The following is a 14,256-nucleotide window of genomic DNA, read 5'->3' on the forward strand; positions in this document are numbered from 1 at the left end:
GTCACGTAATGGTGACTGCTTCAGCTGTGCAATGAAAAAGGCGAATATAAAAGAATTTTGGAGACGAGCCCATCAGTATACGAATGACTAAGAATGACTGTATGTGTATGTATGTATACATATATCCGGTAAAGTGCTTATTGTGCAGTAGAAAATGCAATCATGACCCGATTCCTAAACGACCCTTCGGCACAAATCTGTACTGCAGGGGTAAATAAAAGCCACGGCATATTTGCGGTGTTTTTTTTTCGTTTATTCATAACTTCGAAGGAGTGGAGATGTTGAAATGCTTTTTGCGTATGACGTACTTCTATCTCGTTCCTGCAGTTCAAAAACTAATCGGTGGCTGGCATGCAGCTGTGTACAACGCTAAATGTGTCCGAAAGTCTCTTTTATTCGTAACACTTGAAACGGAGACTGCCGCGCGTCTGCAATGACATGAGCGCTGGAAGCTGCTTGGATAGCTCGCAAGCACTCACGAAGAACCGTAAGTAAAAGTCTTTGCAAACGCAGCTCCGAGCTTTGCGAGAGTCAATGAAATATGAGCGAGTAAAGCGCAAATTATTCATATATAAGTGCACTGTAAACTTTGAGCAGGGATAAAGAAAAGCTGTCCAAGACGTACCTGCAAGCCGGCGTAGCGTGTTCAACACGGAGCACAACTGGATTAAAATACCGTATGGTGAGCCTGAGAGAGTTGTAAGAAACGAACTCAAGTGCAGGATTTATGGAGATCGATTTTCATAGATATTCAAAAAGATCAAGTCTAAGACTCACGGAGAGAAAGTGTGGAATATTGTAAGATTATTAGGTGGAAGTACTGAAGGCAATGGTGCAATTTTCCGATGCCTAGGAGATCTTTCTTTTAAAGTTTTCCCATCGTTCTCATCGAGTTGTTAAAGACGCCACGGAAACTCACGGGAAACATTTTTTGGTCATAGCAAAATCTTTAACAGCCAGCTAAATGCAAGGCGGCGGATATATTGCTTGTTATAGCGGGATCTTACGATATTTGAAGATATTGCGCTCGTATAAACAAATTTCCGTTCAAAATTGTGCTTGTGCAAAATTTCTGAGTATAAAATCTAGAAAATGCTGCTCCTTAAGAGACAACAAAGCTTAACTATATATTCAGAGCTAGAAATCTTTCAGATGCTTTTGTGTGAAATGCAGAACAGCTGTTTTTCTAAGTGAGAGCACCAATCCACTTTCTTTTAAGAAGTCCGTGATGTGTACGATTTATACAAAGTAGCCTGCATGAGGTCCGCTGTTCTGCCAGAATCCAATATGCAGGCATCATCAAACGTGTGATGAACACTGTAAACGAGGAGGGCGCTGTGGTGCCAAATCCGCTATCACAGAGTTAGAAACAAAAAAAAGGTATCCGCATGCTGCCATGCAGCAGGTCATGCATGAGGTCATGTTGCGTCCTTTTTCCTTCATTTATATTCATGAATATTTTGCTGTTATCTAAAAAGTAAGAAACTGAACGCAGCGGTCTTCAACTGAAACCACGCTTCCGTGAAATTAAAAAGGGTGTGAATGTGACTAGGGGTTTCGAATGCAAGCTTTATAATTAAAGCGCTGCAGTGACGCTGCCGTTGTTGGGTTAATTCTCAACACATGCTACAAGGTTCATAACTGCATCCATAATGAATCCACGTCTGCGACAGCCAATCATCAAGTCTGAAAGAAGTTCTAATCACATCACCACTGAAGCCTGGAGTTAATCTTCTCCATCGCTTTGCATAAGCAGCTCGTTAGGCCCATTAGACGGGATGGGCAGCGCCCAGAGCATCCCACGCTGATTTCGCAGTTTTTCGCGAAGTAGTGCTAATCCCCATTCCTGAACGCTAGCGGTGAGTTTGGCCGCCCTTTTCTTACGAGTTCGGGTACACAAAGCAGCCATTGGCGGCCTAGCCGAGCCAATCTACCTCTTATTATGAACCATTCTACCGCTTGTATTGACCGGTAGATAGGGATTTGCAGAGCCGCGGCAGCAGCGCTACTGGCTCTGAGGATTTTGGAGCGCCTAACGAAAAGATGAAAGGTGATGAAGAAAATGGTTTACGGCAGGCACCACGAGGGGCTGCCAGTGAGAATACGCAACGCGAGAAGCTGTGGCAATGGTCGAACAGTTGAAGGCATCAAAAGACGTACCTGCTATGCTGGCGCGCACTAGTTCGATGCCCACTCGTGTGTGATATTTACACTGCTTGCGGCAATGACGGAATAGCTGGAAAGTTTCGAACATGTTCGGCTTGATGTTCAGCCTCACGTGCGCCGCGGGTTCTTAGTGATGTTCGCATTAGTTTGGAGAAAGTTGCAGCTAAAAGCATGCAGTTCTCGTGCTTAAAATCACAGCACTGCCTTTTCGTGCGCACATGCAATAAAGCATACACTTCGTATAAGCAGGAAGAGAATAACGCTGCCGATTTATTATCATTATCCTCCGGATAAATACACATTATGCAGACAGAAAAACAACGGTAGTTGAGGAATACAAATAATAAATGTACAAAAATATACAATCAGGCTGCACTGGATTTCAACCTATTAATTAAAAAACATGGCAAGTAGGCCTGGAGCAGCAGCAGAATACAGTAGACGACAATCTTACAATACACGGCTATAATATGTAGTTAGAACACGAAACGTGCATGCCGTGGCATGTCGGGCAAACTCTGCATATTTCTAAACATTGCAAACAAAATGTCGTTTAAGAGGGTGCTGTTGCGGGCTAGTTGGTGCAACATCACTAAACGGAAGAGCGCGAACCCAGGATGAAGTAGAAAAGTTGAGGCCCAGATATTTAAAGAGACGATAACTAGCCCCAAGACAGCTTATTGTGCCTCCTTATTGTGTCGTTCTTCACTTCATCTAGTGTTTGCGCTGTTGCTTTTTGTCATGTAACTATTTCGTTTGTAAGGTTTTTATGCCTGTTTGCTCGGGGTGGTGAATTGCAAAGGTGCGTTTCAGGAAATTCATCCTCAATATTTTCGACCCTCTAACCAGCTTTCTAACTGCAATTTAAATAAGCTAGGATGGGTGTTTTTTGACGGGAACAGACATGACCAAATATCCTTGCAAAGTTCTTGCTCCAGAAAACAAATTGGTCCCCAGGCCACTGCCGATAACTGAAGTAGACTTGAGGTATGTTATTATACAAGGCGCTTCATTATACTTTGTTTAAAACATTATAATTTCGCTTATGGGAGAAGTAGAGGCCGGCAATTTTGAGTTGATGAAGACAAGAGAGCGCTTATAAGGTAAGCATGGCCCTGGCTTGTTCGGCAGAGGTAGTGGCACTTGCCAGCCTAACCCCTGTTCAAGCTATTGCAAAACTGTTCATACTGCACAAAGGAAGACATAGAAGCTGTTTCGATTTTACGCCAAAATGAGGAGGCGTCAGCCATATTTCAGTGTTTGATTTTAAAGGTTGGCTCTTCTAGGAAGAATAAAAATAATCGAAAAACACAACACGTTCAAATCCTGTCATATCATTGTGGTCGACATCAAGGCTGTCGGCATTATCCTATGTCTTTTCTACAGTGATACTGCAGCCGTAACGTTCGTTTCTATGCGACTACATTTGATGCTCAGCAGCCCAATTTTCAAGCCGCCACTGCCTCTACATGGAAGTCTGGGCGTCCACGTCAGCCGTGCTGGAAAGGGTTTCCTGGCTTTCGTCAGCTGAGGTCACAGCTTCGTCAGAGGTTACGACAGGAGTGGTGTCGGACTGTTCAGTGGACGTGTCAACGGTGGTTGCGGCATCGTCGATAGAAGCGGTCGTCATTTCCGGTCCGCTGGAGATGGTCGTTCCGGAGACCCGGACCTGCTTGGTGCGCGCGATCATCATGCCGACAACCACGGCCGCCAGGAGGCAGATAATGACGACGCTGCCGATGATGGGCAGCAAGAGACTGCAGTTTGAAAACGCGGCACTCGTTAGATTCTGCAGTGTTTGCCGCGCCGCTGTGAGAACATAGCTGGACATACAGTGGGGGTGGCAGTTCAGTTGGATTATCGCCCATTGCTTCTGCAGGCCGCCATGAACTTTAAAGCAGCAATATGGGGAGGCAAAGCAGGACGCGCGGTGACATTGGAAGCTGTGCCATCCACCCCAAGCAGTGTAACAGCTCACAACATCAGAAAGGCAGCTGAGAGGCCCGGATGAAGTCTATTGGTTCTGCAGAGGCCAAAAGCTATAACAACCAAACGGTTCACCATCTAAAGTTCTTGGGTCTGCATACCGTGCTGTGTCATTAACCGATATTCCTTAGTTCCATAACTTGGAGTAGAGGATCTTACTTTATTTGTTTACTTATTTATGCAAGCCGTCGCGATGCCTCAGTGGTTATGGTGCTCCGCGTCTGACCCAAAAGACGCGGGTTGGATCTCGGCTATGGCGCTTGAATGTCGATGGAGGCGAAATTCAAGAGAAAAGTGTGCTGTGCGACGTCAGTGCACGTTGAAGAAGCCGAGGTGGCGGAAATTTCCTGAGCCCTTTACTACGGTTTCTCTAATAGCCTGAGTCGTTTTGGAACGTTAGACCGCCGAAAATGAAACCAAATTATTTATTAATAGCCGTAGCTTATTATGGATCCCGAAAGTTATCGAATTGCTTGCACACCAAGGAACTTTTTAGCACATTTTTCCTGCATACAGTGCCTTTTAGCTTTTCTGCAGAACCGTTACTAATTTCAGGCTTTCCTTGCTTCCCCAGGAAAAAGAAAGTGTCAAGGCTTGGGAGGCGAACCTCTGCATACTAGCCATTATTTCAGCAAGAGAAGTTTTGCCCTTCTCAGAATGTTCACTTTATTTTGTGTTCTCAAGAATTCCATTCTCTCGCCCCAACATTACAGTGGACTTCCCGCTTCACCTTGCACGTCTGCTCAAATTGTATCATTGTTTTTGGCTGACAATTGTTTTTGCAGTAAAGCACCTATTTTTTATTTTTAAACGAAGTAAGAGTGGCAGTGCTTGACTAGATTTTAGCAAATACCGGCTCCGCAGTGTTTCATGTATAGATAATTACAGCTGTTTCTTGTGCCTCTTTGAGATGTCCGTCGTGAAAATTGGGGAAGACGAGAGAGTAATGGTATGAGAGATGAGGAGAATTAATGTGGAAGCCGTGCGCGTCGGGGCGCGTGAGACATCAGCGAGCCGATGCTCCAGAGGCGTCTAGCGGCATGTCACCAACAACAGTAGCGCAGCATCTGGTGGCGATATAATTGTCATTGTTGCTGACAATATGGGCAGGCATTAATTAGTCGGGTGCCGGTTTTGATACCAGGCACATAGCTGAAAAAGGTGGTGACATATTCCAGCAAGCGATCGAGTACTGCGGAGACTGTCTCCACTACTGTTTGCAAGTTCGATGGCTTTATTGCCAAGTTCGATATCATTGACAGTTCTCTGCTTTGTTCTGCTTTTGACTATTTTAACTACCTACTTCTTCTGCATTGTACTTCTCATTTTAATTATTATGTCTTTACCTCACTCCTGCCTACGGCTGTAACACAAGCCGGCAGTATTTGCGAAATAAATAAATAAATACATATTTAAATAAATAAATATGTAAATAAATTCTCAGCGTTGGACACCTTTGATCAGGCTTTTTACATAACATGCGCTGCTTCGGACATTACGACATCAAGCAAGTATCTCGCGCCCACGGGTTCGATCGCAACCTCGCATAGCATAGACGAGCCTAGGTCCAAAGTTTGTGCTGAACACCGCACGCAAAAGTGCTCGGATTCAAAGCTTCTAGGTCAACGTGCACCGCAGCCAAGCTGCAGTATGCATTTCACATGTCTGCGATACTGGAAGGCGTCGACCACAGTCTTGCCTCCATTGGGAAACTCCCGTGAGCCACAAATATTTCAGATTGCAAGATAGGACACTGTCGCATGTGAATTCAAGTATAAAAAAATGTAGCCTCACAAATTCGGCCTCCTGCGTTCAATCTCGGGAATGCTGTTGTCAATTTCGTGGTCTGGATGCGAACTTCGGGCTTGCGGGCCGGCAGAAACCTGGGGTGCAGAAATGCTTACGTGAATTTTTCGCGCCTCTGTAGCCTTGATGAATATTTCGTTTGACAGCCGGCATTTACATCAGAAATTGAAAACTGAATTTTAATCTTTTTAAAGCGGTTTGCTTAACTAACTCACGATATAAAAAACCGTGCAGCTGAAAGTTACTATACATCACTCTTAACGAGATTCCTCGGGCGGTGAACTGAATGTTCCGAGTCTGGCTTCTCTTTGCGGATTTTTGGTATCAGCGGGCAGGCTGCATGTCAGTAAACATATCGGCCAGGTTGTGCGGTTCTACGTAAAAAAGGGGGTTTGTTTTGTTTTCAAACGTGGAGTGTAAAACTAACTCCTTTTCAATCGATAATTCTGTCAGCTTCTCTGTGGCTTCATCATGAAGGAATACGGCAGCTTTCGTAAGAAAAGTATGAAGGGGGTCAGTGCATTATTTTTCAATCAGCCGCAACCGCAGTGGAATGCAAGTTTCCATGACAAAAGTGCAGGCCCTTCATAAGTGGAGTCAGGCTCTAGACTGCGCCAGCCGCGGATTAAGGGCGCAATTAATGATAAAAGAGGCAGGTAATATGTAATTACGCATGCGGTACATTCCCGCCGGTTCTATGTGTTTAGAGAGAAATTCTTTCTTGAAACAGTTTGGACAACTTAAGAAAACAAGACGAGACGTACACACGGGCGCTGACTCAAAAACTGGAGCTTTCTGCGCTAAGGCTCCATACACAGACGGTCAGCACAAAAGCCGGAAAATGTGGAGGCCACTCAAGAAAACATATAGAAGATAACTGAAGGAAATTCATTAAGCATGAAAAGGTCACCTGTTAGCAGGATGGCATATTATTCATTTTCCGGGTAAGGACAACTTTGGCGTAGTTACAAAGGTGCTATTCCATTGCTTTGTTTATTAAGCCTCAATCATTTCCCTGGTGACATGATCTTTGTGGGATCATATGACGCTTTAGGGCTCAAAATCTGAATAACACGGCATTTTTGCAATTCGTCTGCTAGATGCCTTATGACATTCTACACACCATTTTTTTCTGTTCTAACTACCTTTGGACCCGTAAGCGCTTGTTAAAAGAAGCATCAAGAACAATGCGTTGCATGCGAGAAAGAAGTCACGAATTAAATTCCCATAAAATGTGGTCTAACCCAAATTGTGCAAAGGAGCAGGTGCCTGAATGACCGGTTAACCGAGCAGGAAAATGACATGTAGAATGATGACAAAAAGCATCTAGCTTAACACATCAAACCAAGGCAAGTGTGTCAGTGAGCCATCGGTGCTTTTACCCGACGATTAAATGATGTGCATTTATTATAAGACGCGATACATTCATGACATTAATGTTTCAACGGATTACGCTAATATTTCTGCTAGTGCAGCATCTTTGAGTTAGCCACTTTGAGTGCTCCGTTTGACTCAATTCTCATGCGCTTATTGTTGAGGAGTTAGGACCGATTAGCGCCGACAGGGACTTTTTAACATTGAACACAATGTCAGTATTTGTGCGTTCTTGGCACTCTGATTCGATCAGCAAATAAAAACAAAAATAAGGAGCAGCTTATTTGGGCAGTTCATGCGACTGTACAAATGTTATTTTTTGTCGCGAAATTACTGCAAGAAGAGTTTGTCCCATCGTGTCACGCTTTCTGTGCCAAATCTTTGCTGGAAAAATTGTGCAGGTGATAAAGCGTATAGGAGATCAGAGGACATATTGCATGTATAAACGTGCTCGATTCAATGCTGCATCGTGGTTAACTGGGTTTTTTTTTTAAAGATGCAAGAGTAAAAGGCTTTGAGAGCAGGTTGGAGAGCGTGTAAAAATCAGACGTTTAAAAACCTGAAAACTTTCAGTTTTCGTGCAGAAAACATTGTCACGGAAACGACCAGGAAGGTGTACTATTTGGTCTTGAGGGTGCACCAAACTTTTTAAACAAGTGGCCTGTGCGCCACTTTAGATGGATACGTTCACGATTCTTTAAAAATGAAAAAATGCGTTGTGTATCTGTGCTTGTGTTGATCAAAGGTACAAAGAAAAATGGAGGTATAGAGTTTCTGTAATGCTGAAGAGTGCTGAAGGCGCAATGTGCAGGTCGTCCCATTATTGTACGGCTTCAATTTGTCTCGTAATCATTTTGACCATGAAAGCCAGCAGCCGGTTTGCAAAAAAAAAAAAAAACGAAATATATGCTTGTTTCTGCCCTAAGGTTCATAACGTCTTATGGCCTATGTCCATCCAGCGGAAAAGGTTTAGAGCAAAATGAAACCCTGGTTCTAATCATAAGTTTAATGTAATAGATGATGAATGGTCATATGTGTTCCCATTAATAATGAAGCTCCCTGTAGAGGCACCAGCACATGTTTTCGAAACGCGCAAGTAACAGCGGCTGAGATACAAATTCCTTGCCGCGTGAAAGACCGGGAGGTGCCATTGTATGCCCTCGTAGATGTGCTCAGCACGACCCTCTGATCATGGCTGCGCACAAAGCTGATACGAAGTAGACTTTGTTGCAGCTTCCGCGTCTCATAAATTTCAGCCGGCACCATTCGGTACATGCCAAAAGGCATGTCGTACCCCATTCGTACCCCCAGCCGGAAATCACAGCAACGCGTGCGTAATGCCATGCCTTGAAAAGACATCACCTTACCAATAACGATACATACTTTCAGTTCTTGGATGAGCTTGTTTTTTTTCACGAAGTGACGACGTCATAGGTGAACCGCGAAACCTGAAAACTGCTTCCTTTGAAAACCTTGGCTTGCTTATATTTTATAGGGGTCGTTCGGAGTTTTTCCCCACCCAGATTTTACCCCTGTCACAGCCGACGATCAGAGCGAAAACGCATATTACTTACGTCACACTAGGGTGTTGATCGGTGAATCTCGAAAGACTGCATTGAAGATTTGTGTCAACAGGAGAAAATTAGAAGTGCCTGATATAGTGTTCACCTGGAAGCTTGGTTTTGCTATATGCTCAGGGCTACTACCCTCAAAACTACTCACGCGTAAACTATGCTACCGGATGGTTGTAACCCTACCAGACTTATTCTTCTGCGCTGACATCAAGCCTAAATGTCGTCTCATAAAGACCACAATCGCGTGTTCCTCAAAGATAACACCGAGTTTTAAGGCGGAAATGCAAAATGTTAAAAGAAGTCTGTTCTTCCCTGGCGTCTCTTTCCCATCGGCATGATAGTACGATTGCTTGCTCCACGGCCTTCAAATGGCCTGTAACTAAGTATCGCATGGAAGAAATAAGCTGACATAAAACCTGTTAGGCGGAATACCCATGCACCCGTCAGGATTGAAACTTTTCTCGCCAATACCTGGAAAAACATTGCGTGACAGCATTGACCATGCGCTTGTATCTGTATTATCTCTGCTCATGCCGACCTCTGAGGTGGGTCTCTACCTGTGCGAGTCGCTGAGCGAGGGCGTCTGGGACGGCGGAAACCGGTGCTGCTGCCGCCGAAGCTGCCACCTCTGCAGGAGCCGCTTTCTCTGCCAACGCCTGGGCACGTTGTGCCGGTGGGGGTTCCGGTTGGCTTTCCAGCCGCGCCTCAGCAGCAGCAATGTCGGTCTTGGACTCATGCTTGGTCTTTTTCGGCTTTACAGCCGACGTCTCCGCACCTCCATCCGCAGGTCTGCATGCGACCCAAGCCATGAAAAAACCGCTCGCTGCATTTCCAGTTTCCAGAGTTTGAAGGACTTTACTAGTGAAAGTAGAGCACTCACTCACTACATGGTCGAGTACCTGCATGGCTCTGTTCACGTGATAAGCGCAATCTTGGATTCAATCGCAGAGTAAAACGTGTGTGATTTCGTGGAAGGACTCCAGGGCTAGGGCTATTGGAGAAAGATCGCAGTTCAACAAGCTTTTATTTTATGACTGATTTGACTGGACGTAATCTGGAATTATCTGTACAGATTGTAATGTGGGAAAGATGACTGGCTTCCTCCCAGACGCAGCATACATACCGACAAGCTTCCACGTGGTGCTCTAGGAAATGTGTCAGACATCTTTAACTGACACCACTGCATTCATGGCTCACTTTCGCTTGTGGAATGCCGTCATGAATCGTGGTTGTTAGTGACAAGGCCTGTTCAGCCCCTCAACCTTCGAAGAAAAATGCACTAGGCAAAACTTCTGCAACCTAATAGGTGTGCAAAGCTGAATTCTCGTTCTAGCGATGCGGCAGCATCGAGCGCGTCGTGATTACTACACTGACCAGGTTGTAGACTGTGGAAGGGCGGCTAAAATTACAAGATGGTCTAGATTGAGGCCACAGTCACTTGTGCTATGAGCAACCTACTTTCCTCTTTGTGCGCTGGTGCAAGGAAATCGATAGCGGCAAGCTCCAGAGCGGGGACGACCAATTGGCTATGTTTATAGGATAAGACTTTATGCGGAATGCAAGTGTTGCTTTTACATGCCGATTCTGCAAGCAAAATGACTATGTCGAGAATGAATTTCGAATGCCAACATTGCCAGACAAAACCAGAAAATCACATTTTGCTATGAGCAACAAGTTTGGTTTAGTTTACGCATGTGTACCGTACCTCAGTGACGACCAAGTAATCCTTTTCGCATAGTGTTAAAGGAAGCCGACCAGGGCAATCTATCTTGAAACTGCAAGAAACAGATATTAAAACTGCTGCAACGTCAGCTTGCGTAGATGAAAACAAAATAGAACAAAGTCATATGCATGAAAAATCAGTTCCTTGGTTCCACTTACCCAACGACTTGGTATAATAATGCATTGTCGTGTGGGTGGTGCAAATACACGAAGCCGAAAAATGCCAAGCAGCGTGACGTGGTGCGCCTCAACCACAGCTTCAAGAGAGCCCTTAAGAGGAAAGCGATAGGCAGATGGCCCTTGTGTAGATTCCCGGGACTCTCATGCATAAATTTACGCCGTGAAACAGCAACTGTAGAATATCGACTGGAAGCTTAGTGCAACAGTCTAACGATGCTGTATAGTGAGCAACAGACGGTCAGCCAAAGCAATTTCACCTTAGCTGTATAAGCCAAAAACTCCACGTAGTTTTTACACAATGACGTAAGAACCTGAAGCCTTGATCGGAGCACAGGCAGTGATCAGTTCACATATTCCCCTGCATAGGCGTCTAAATATATAACCTCACAAAATCTGTCTTTCATATACAAACTAAAGCAGCCGGAAGACTAGCCTGTGTGGGCCCTACCGATATTTCCTGTTTCTGCGTGGCGAGCGAAGATGATCTTCAGTAAAGAATTAATTTGTGACATAAAACAAAACTACACTGGCCAGCTGACGCAGATTCCTCCGCAAAGACATCACTAGTTCAATGCTATTTTTTGCGACTTCGTTGTCTGCTACATTCCATCTGCCATGACGAGTTGGATGCGTGCCGCAGCACATTAAATGTGGTTGACCACGCGCATCTTATACGCGGAGGCCAATATTTGCTGGATATAACCTCTTAAGGGGCTTTGCTCACCTAATTGCTTATTGGAATCTGCGTAGCAAACTATCACAGCCTACCCTCCTGCTGGAGTGCGCATCTTCTTTTCGTTCTTTTCTGACTTCATCACGTTTTGGCCTTTAGCTCTTTATTCACAGAGCAACACTATCACACCTTCAGACAAAGACAAGGCCGCTCGGGGAAACGTTGGCAAGCACCTTGAGGTTCTCTGTCCCTTGCTCGCTTTGTGATTATCAAGAACCATCTGACCAACATCTCTCTACCATGGACTCAATGTGCGCGAGGGAAACTAATGGGTATTAAAGGACTAAAGATTCGACGCCTGGACCTTTGCCTGTCATATACGCGACAGTTGCAGAGTAGTCTTACTTTGCACTGCCTGTGGTAATGGAAGGCTTGCTGCGTTTCTTGGAGCGCTTCTTGTGTTTCCCGGTCCCTTGCGATGCGGTGTGCTCCACAGCCGTCCCAGGAGACACCACGCTTCTCTCGCCCACGGTCTCCTCTTCGGCGTTCTTGTTGGGCCCCTCCATGATCGAGACCTGATTAGCGCAGCAACGAATTCTCTGCGTGCTCGCGAGCCACCTACTTTTTCTTCCTCTGTCCTATCTGGTTTGCCAGCGCCAACTAGAGGTGGGGCCATTGTTCAAGATCAGCGGCGCTTCTTCTCAGCGTTTATACTTGTCTTGCTCCCGCACGGGAAAAAAATGCTGGCGGTTTAGAATTGCTGAGCACGAAATATAGTGGAAAGCAGTTTTGAGCAAGTGGGCACAACCGCGACGGCCCGAAAGCGTGATTGAGAGGCTCACAGACTCCAGGAGTCAGTTATGCGTCTATACTTTCCTGAAAATCAACAGAGTCTGCAAAGATGTCTACGCCAATGAACCCAGTGAACACCGGTGGCCCATTAGTCCAGTGCCGCGTTCCAGCCTAAATGTTGAAAGGCAGAAACAAGCAGCGCACTTGTCTATGTCATACTGCCACTTAGCTTTGGCTTTTGGATTGTGGTTTCTGAGGAGATGAATTGGCTCATTAATTATCTAACATATGCCTACCGGTGCGGCTGCGTTTCAATGGAGGCGGAACGCTAAAGCGGCCGTGTGCTTTGCGATGTCAGTGCACGTTAAAGATCCCCAGGCAAATGACAATCGATTTTTGGGGAAACAAAATCGCGCGGTATCATTCTCACGTATCATGGTAGAAAATATTTCGAGGCCCTCCACTGCGGCACATTTTTCTTTCTTTTTTCAGTTCCTCTTTTATCTCTTCCCTTACGGCGTGGTTCAGGTGTCCGCCGATATGTGAGGAAGATACGGCGCCATTTCCATTCAATTCGTATGTCGGTGGACGCCTTAACCACGCCGATACGAAAGGGATAAAAGAGAGAGTGAAAGAAAGAAGCCAGAAAGAGGTGCCGGAATGGAGGTTTCCGGAGTAATTTCTACCACCCGGGGATCTTTAACGTGCACTGGCGTCGCACAGCACACGGGCGCCTTTTGCATTTCCCCTCCATCGAAATGTGGCCACCGCGGTCGGGTCCGAACCCGTCTCTACTCCGGCTCAGTAGATGAGCGTCTTAGCGACTGAGCCACCGCGGTGGGCCTGCCACTTTGATCACAGCTCGATTGAGGTGTCCGTTTATCCAGCGAGCTATTTATGCGCATTTCCTTTCCTTTCGTTACTCTGGCGCACAGATGGAAGATCATAAAGACGACGTGTAATGTACATCGTGAGATATTGCGGCAAGGCAACACGAGGCTTGGCCAATCTCCCACCGCGGGTATGTACCATCGCTTTTGAGGCAATAAGTTACGCTATCAAACAAAAACAACAACATTGGGCGTGATCGGAAGCGGGGACAGCAGAGTGCTCACGTGCAGCAGCTGGCGACGCTGCTCTGTCAGGCCGCCACGGATTCGAACCCTAGACGCGGCAATATTTATTTTCCGGACCTTCAGGCACCATTGGGGCGGAAATAAAGTTCATTCAAAAATTCATTTATGCATTTATTTATATTTTGTTTTTACAGGTATTTCAGCGGCCTCAGACGAATATAGGCTTTTTCAGAATTGTTAGCGAAATTGTGTTTTAGCATTAATTCAACACTTGCCTTCCGCCTGTCTCGCTTTTAGCAAGTAAAAGAGCAAGACATTTTATGCCCACTTGTTTGTCATGTAAGAATTCACCATATAAAGTAGTTAGAGGAGAATTAATAAAACTATCATTCAGTACAGCTGCGGTCTTCGGGCGGCTCCCCTACTAAAAGAAGGAATTGGAGTCCTCTGTCGCACGGGTCCTCGCCACAAACCCTTATTGCTCTTCAAGGTCACGATAGTTGCGCACACCCTCCCACAGCTCATGCATCGGGTCTCTGCACAAGGAGAAGATGAAATGCTGTGGTGTGCTTCTTTGTCCTTCTGTGAAATACAAGCGTGCTTGACGCCTGCGCAGACAGGATTTACTTTTGAAGGTTGTAGCGAACTCCAACCCTCCGGCGTTTTACATAAGATTAAAGTACACTTTTTTTCACTAAAAAGGGGAATCTTCTGATGACTTCTGATGCTGGCGCTGCCTGCCTCTAAAAGCCAATAAAAGACGAGCAACAGAAAAGTAAAACAAGAATATTCTGCAGGGCTTTATTGTGCAGTACGCTTTAATTGAAACTTTCGTAAAAACAGCCTTTTACAGTCTCGCACGAACGGCAACTCTCCAAATAAAGTACTTTAATTCATGTTTCAGGCT

The 14,256-nt window shown here is 45.4% G+C and overlaps 1 protein-coding gene across 1 annotated transcript; it reads right to left on the reverse strand.

The window, feature by feature from the left end:
* Positions 1 to 2,587: 2,587 nt before the first annotated feature.
* LOC144107013 (uncharacterized) lies at positions 2,588 to 12,101 on the reverse strand. Its single transcript, XM_077639990.1, has 4 exons — positions 11,887 to 12,101; positions 9,464 to 9,695; positions 5,947 to 6,035; positions 2,588 to 3,923 (listed from the first exon to the last, which is right to left on the reverse strand). Exons 1-4 carry the CDS (start codon positions 12,045 to 12,047, stop codon positions 3,632 to 3,634), a joined length of 774 nt encoding a protein of 257 aa, XP_077496116.1. The 5' UTR covers positions 12,048 to 12,101; the 3' UTR covers positions 2,588 to 3,631.
* Between the last annotated feature and the right edge of the window lie 2,155 nt (positions 12,102 to 14,256).

The sequence above is a fragment of the Amblyomma americanum genome, chromosome 10, assembly GCF_052857255.1.
Source record: "Amblyomma americanum isolate KBUSLIRL-KWMA chromosome 10, ASM5285725v1, whole genome shotgun sequence".
Classification (NCBI taxonomy): Eukaryota; Metazoa; Arthropoda; class Arachnida; order Ixodida; family Ixodidae; genus Amblyomma; species Amblyomma americanum.

Excerpts from the sequence above, each read along its gene's own strand:
- LOC144107013 (XM_077639990.1), bottom strand. The coding sequence starts at position 12,047 with ATGGAGGGGCCCAACAAGAACGCCGAAGAGGAGACCGTGGGCGAGAGA. Across the intron at positions 6,036-9,463 it reads TCGCTCAGCGACTCGCACAG|GTTTCTGCCGGCCCGCAAGC; the intron begins GTAGAGACCCAC and ends TCTGCACCCCAG. Across the intron at positions 3,924-5,946 it reads GAACGCAGGAGGCCGAATTT|TCTCTTGCTGCCCATCATCG; the intron begins GTGAGGCTACAT and ends TTCAAACTGCAG.